The 6,000-nt window shown below is 49.4% G+C and overlaps 1 protein-coding gene across 2 annotated transcripts in view; it reads right to left on the bottom strand.

The window, feature by feature from the left end:
- ATP2A2 (ATPase sarcoplasmic/endoplasmic reticulum Ca2+ transporting 2) overlaps positions 1-2,803 on the bottom strand; it is a 69,409-nt gene extending 66,606 nt beyond the window's left edge. The window contains exons 1-3 of one of the 2 annotated variants that reach the window (XR_010729300.1): positions 2,118-2,803; positions 1,476-1,493; positions 1,307-1,389 (exon numbers count right to left, since the gene is read on the bottom strand). Coding sequence is in view for 1 of the 2 variants with exons in the window: in XM_066260608.1 (XP_066116705.1) it covers positions 1,307-1,389; positions 1,476-1,493; positions 2,118-2,235 (219 nt within the window). In the remaining variant the exon portion in view is untranslated. The remainder of the gene's footprint in view (positions 1-1,306; positions 1,390-1,475; positions 1,494-2,117) is intronic. The other variant, XM_066260608.1, reaches the window with a different exon arrangement.
- Positions 2,804-6,000: the final 3,197 nt, after the last annotated feature.

The raw sequence follows: 6,000 nt of genomic DNA on the forward strand, positions 1-6,000 counted from the left end.
CTTTTTAACTTTAAAAAAAAAAATTTTCCCATGGCTTTGAGAAAGAGAGAGAGGCATTCGCTCATTCCACTTAGTTGGTCCATTTAGTTGTGCACTCATTGACTGCTTCTCATATGAGCTCTGACCAGATCAAACCTGCAACCTCTGTGCTCACTGGAGAAGCTCTACCCATTGCACAACCCTGCCATGGCCACTACCTTCCTTTATTTGGTTCTCAAAATAGCCCGCTATTGCATGGTTGTCATACAAACTAAGGAAGATCCCTGGGGCTCGCACACAAACATCCAAAAAGGAAACCCTTAATCTGTGTCAATTATGCAAAGACTGGAAAGAGTACTGCACTGAGTGAATTTCATTTCCCATCGTAGTTTTATAAGAATAAAATTGTGTAAGTTAAGAACAAAAGGCATTGCATACTGTTAGGATTACAAACATCTGTGTCCTATTCAGGACACATGACCCTTTTTAGGAAAACTACCAAGAAGTCCATTGCCCAAGAAAAAAACTGCAATAAAAAATTAATAATGAATAGAGAAAAATGTTAATAACCTAGAAATATCCTCACCAACCCCCATCACCTTTCTTCTGCAGTTCTTTGCATTTCACCAGTTTCTTAGCAACCATAAAGGACTCAAGCGGGTAAGCATATACAGAACACGAAAAATCACTATGGGCTTTTGTTTGTTTGTTTGTTTGTTTTTTAAGATCTAGAACCAACTGTCCTGAACCTTGTTCTCTTAACCTAGGAGTCACTCAAGAGAAGGGTCCAATTTAGATAAATATGCCACCCTAAAGGTCAGTGACCAAATTTGGTCAACAGTGGTGCCCATCACTGTCGTCATCATTCTTGTCACTGTCAGAAACAACTGTCACCTTGCCATTACCAGGACAGAACAACTGGAATATTCCTTTTGTAAGTTCTATTTACAGACTATAAAGAACCCAACATCATCTCAGTATGCTCTTACACAATGGGAGAACCCAAAAACAGAAAAGGCTTTCCAAAAAATACAGAACTTTCTGGTATTAAAAGCTGACAAACCCTAAGAACTTATAAGACCCTGACACATTCAAGCATAATTTCTAACTGCACTGTAAATATCAGGCATCCTTTTGTTTTCTGTTCACAAATGGCTTCAAGTGTTTTGTTTGTAATTTTAAAATATCTAGGTTTAAAAAAAAATCACGGAGACATGGCTGAAACCTCCAAATATAATGTTTTCACCCAATAAACATAATTTATTTCCTGCTCTCTCATCTACAGAATATTCTCAAGTTTCTGGAAAAAACATTGCTTTATACTTACAAAAGATATGCATGCTGCCAGCAATAAGATTCTAACTAGTAAGTCTTCAAACTGCTCAATCACAAGTTCCAGCAAGGTTTTTCCTGTCAGAAACAAACAGCACATTTGTTGTAAATGTCATCTTAACATCAGCACACAAGGAGGAGGGGGGCATTTTAAGATCACTTACCTTCTTCAGCCGGTAACTCTGTAGAATGTAGAAATTCGCCAGGCAACGTGTCAAGAAAGCAAAGGAAAAAAACATTTTAGCATTCTTTCTAAATGCAATTGCTAAAAATTATCACTGTCTTTAAAAGACGGACCTAGATACATGTACACTGAACCATTTTTTATGGAAACCATGCTAAAATGGTACCCCCCCAAAATAAAACACGCACAACTCACTGTCTGTCACTAATGGCCCTCACCGCCACCTAACCAGGGATCCTGAACCCAGGCGTCATTTCAGCTCTGTCATCACTTCTGCCAGATGTGTAACTCTGGGTGGTACAAGCACGGCCAGAGGAATTCCCAACTACAACGACGGCTCATGAACCGGCTGGGGACGAGAAAACGTCTCGCGGGGTTGCAGCCAGCCGCTGCTGGGGACGGGCTGCGGACCTGGTTGCGCGCAGGGAAGGTCAAGGGCTCGAAGCGCGAGGCGGCAGCAGGGAGGCGCAGCCCCGACCCCGCGACCCCGCTGCAGCCCCTCTCCGAGGGGCTGGCCGCCCGCAGCCCTCAGCGGGCGCGGGGCCGAGACCCACGAGGCGGGGCCGGGTCAGCCATCTTCCCCGGCGCTCGGGCCCGCGCGGCCTCGGCGCCAGCCACCTACCGTTGGAGCCCCATCTCTCCTTGAGCTTCTTGACCTGCTCCAAGCTCAGCCCCGTGCTCTCGTTGACCCCGAAGTGCCCCAGCACCTCCTCCACTGTCTTTGTGTGCGCGTTCTCCATGGCGGCGGGGGCCCGGCCGGCCTCGCCTCGCGTCCCCGCGGCCTCCCGGCCTCCGCCTCGCACTCGGCCCGCGGGCGCGTGCCACCCTGGGCGCCCGGCGCGGGTGGCGGCTCTCCTCCTCCGCCTCCGCCTCCGGCCGCTTCCGCCTCGTGGGGCGCTGAATCACCCCGCGTCCTCTCCCGCCGACGGCAGCCCCTCTCGCCGCGGCGCAGCTGGGCGGCGGGGTGCTCGCGGACCCTCCTTCTCCACGGAGGAAGAGAGGGCCTCCTCCGCCCTCTGCCGCCGGGCCCAAGCGCAGCCCGCGGCCCCCGGACCCCCTCCCCGCTCTCCTGAGGTGACTCGCGGCTCTGAGGTGACTCGCGGCCCCGCCCGGACCGGAGGAGGGTGCCTGGCCGACCCCTCAGGGAGGCACGGAGCGAGGGCAACGAGCCGACGGGGTGGTACGCGGCGCGCTCGCCCTGTTCCCTGGGCTCCGCAGCCTCGCCAGTGGCGGAAGACACTGCAGCGGAGGAGAAGAAGGTGGCGTCGGGGACGGCTCCGCGGCGGCTGCTCTAATAGCATTTATCCGCCGCTGCCTCCCCTCTCGCCGCCGCGGCGGCATGTGGACGCCGCTGATTGGCCAAGAAGGCACAGCGCGGCGCGGGCGGCGCGGCCCCGCCCCCTCCCCCAGCTCCCTCCCTCCCTCCAGCGCGACTCGCGCCCACGCTGCCACGCAGGCCCCGCCCCCAGGAACCCGGATCGAGGCCGTCGCGCGCCGCGCCCGCACAGTGCGCCTTGCTGCGGTCGGGTTTTCTGCGGGCGATCTCTGGTCCCATCGGTTCTTTCTCGTGCGGGTTTCAATCTCCAGCCACCCAAAGCACTACAATCCGTGGTGGGGCTGTGGAGGGCTCGCGGTGGGCTTTCTGCACTCGCTGCTCCGAGAGAACTGCCTGCCCTTGAGGGTAGGCCTCGGACCGCGGCGGTGACCAGGGACCCCGGGAACTCGGTCCGCACAAGGCCTTCCGAAGCTCGCTCGGGTTACTGTACTTGGCTCGCCCCCTCGCCCTCCTCTCCGGGCCACACTCTGCATCCTAATGTTTCCCTCCGAGCCCCGCCTTAGGAGCCCCGGGGAGAAATTCCGCAGTTCACTTCCCACGCCGCCAAAGTCCCTCCTCCGCCGGCTCCGGAACGCCGCATCCCACACCAGCAGCTTAGGACTCCACCGCACGCCCATGCCAGCCCTTCCCCAGCGGGTCCTGTGCCCTGGCTGAGGAAATCCCACTCTGAGGAAAGGGCGGAGGAGGTTTTATTTTCAATAGTCCACACGGCCTTTTTAAGTGATTTATATACGCGGTCTGATATGCACGTCTGCATAGAAGACAGGTAATGCTACCGTACTTGGTATGAATCAGCGACGTTCGTGCTGGAAGGTGCTTCGCTTGGGCATTTAAATCAAGGGTATTTTCTAGACCCTCATTTTCTCAGGCGAAAAGAGGACTTTAATTCAAAGCCTATTCATTTTCTAAAGGCCCTGACCGGATAGCTCGGTTGATTGGAGCATCGCCACCAAACGCAAAGGTTACGGTTCCATCCCGGGACAGGGCGCACACAGGAACAGATCCATGTTTCTCTCTCCTTTCCTCTCTAAAAATAACATAAAAATTAAGTAAGAAATGTAAGCGTAATCTTTGGAAAAAAATTTTTTTTAATTATAATATTAGATTTTAGACAGGGAGAGAAATAATAAAAACATGAATTTGTTGCTCCACTTATTTATGCACTCATTGGTTGATTTTTGTATGTGCCCTGACCAGGATCAAACCTGCAACCCTGGTGTTACCAGGCGCATGCTAATCAACTGCGCATCTGGCCGAAATGTCTCTTCTTAAACCCTTGAAATCTCTACAAAATCAAAGTAACAGCAAAAGAAAGAGAATTTTGCAATATAAAGGCGTTAGAGTACCCAGCCTGGCCTTCACTGGTATAATGGATAGAGCATTGACCTGAAACATGGAGGTCACTGGTTTGAAATCCTGGGCTTGCCCAGTCAAGGCACATAGAGAACCAATCAACGAATAACTAAAGTGAGCGAGTAGGAGTTGGTATTTCTCCTCGTTCCTCCTTACTCTCTCGCCTCTCTGTAGAATCAGTAAATAAAAAAATTTTTTTAAAAGAAAGTCATTAGAGTGCTTAACAGAGGAGGGGACCTTTGTAGTGGAATTCATTAACAAAATGTGGACATTTTCGCATCACAAACAACAGCTTAAGGGAGTGTGTTGCAGAATGAAGCATTTAGTCCACTTTTGTGTTGGGCAATAGTGTACCATCCACAGGAGTGAAAGCAGAGCACAAATCACCTCAGGTGTCCCAGATGGCTCAGCCTCAGGACTTTTTTAAGATAAATGCTTTCAACAGAGGCAAATCACCCAGCTGGAAAAAAAAAAAAAAATCAGGCACGTCATTTCATTTAATTATTTCCAAGGAGTGGACAGATTGGCATGCAGTTTTGATTGATACTTGGAAAAGGACCAACAAAACCCTACACGAAACAAACAAACAAACAAAAGTCTAGCATAGGGCCATGCACGAAGAGAAGCAAGGTGGAAACTGGTTTAGGTCACAGAACTGGAGCGGCCTCCAGGAGACAGCCTGCCTGGTGGGGGTGTGGTGATGGAGGGCCCGTGGTTCTTTTCCCTCTGAGATCAGGCTCCACATCATTTCTTACCAGTTCTTCTTCCTCATCATCTACTTTGGCAACAACGGAAGAACTACGGGCAGAAAGACTGTCAACCTTTCTCAGCCTGGAGATGATCTTGGGCATTTGACTTTGTGTCTCTATTCCAGGACTTGGTCTCTGCTTGGTAAGCCTCTTTGGTATGATTCTGAGCTTCTAGCGGGGTTTCAACCTCAGTTTTAGTACTCAGTGCTCTTTCCCAGATCGTTGAAGGCCTAGTTCCATATCATTCAGAACTCAGCTTGCATATCACTTCAGACTGACTAAAGTGGCTATCCTCCCATTCACCCTCACTATCACATTATTGTTTTAATTTCTTCCCAGCCCTTATCTCTGGTATCATATTTTTGTTTAGCTGTTGACTGCCTGTCTCCCCCACTAGGATATATAAGCTTGGTGAGAACAGGGGCTTATCTGGCTTGACCAACCTCAGGATGCAGTACAGTCCCCGATATCCACTCATCATTTATTGAACGCCTACTATTTGAGTGAATGAGAGCCCCCCATCCCTGAACTGCCAGTGACTCGCTAAGGGCAAAGGGCCTTGCCATGGGAAGACCTCATCAAATTTTTGCTGAACTCAGGTTCATTGATACCCAACTTGTGAAATCATCAGGAGAGCCTCTAAACTACTTGCCTCATAGGAATGGCTATGAAGGTTAGATTAAAAAACAAAAACAAAAAAAAAACGGAGCTAGAGAGCATTATAGGTTTCTCAGAGATAAGTAATGGGTATGTTTACATTGGTACTGTTACCACATTGTCATGACCCTGCTAGGCTGTTCTTTGTGATACCTATTTATTGGAGGAGATTGGAATACTCCCTTAAAATGAAAGTATGATTTTTAGCCTGAGGTTCATCCTGTCTACATCACATACCAATTATACACTTTGTTCCTCAACCTCTTGGTGTCTCTAAGAGGTGGTGTTTATAAGTTGCCAAAATTTAGCATAAACCTAGCCTCCAAAAAAAGAAAGATCTAGTTACTCTTATGTAAAAATTTATGCTCAATTTATTTGATGAGCTACACATTCTTCTTGTTAACAAGCTT

The sequence above is a fragment of the Saccopteryx bilineata genome, chromosome 2 (genome assembly GCF_036850765.1).
Source record: "Saccopteryx bilineata isolate mSacBil1 chromosome 2, mSacBil1_pri_phased_curated, whole genome shotgun sequence".
In the NCBI taxonomy this organism is placed as follows: Eukaryota; Metazoa; Chordata; class Mammalia; order Chiroptera; family Emballonuridae; genus Saccopteryx; species Saccopteryx bilineata.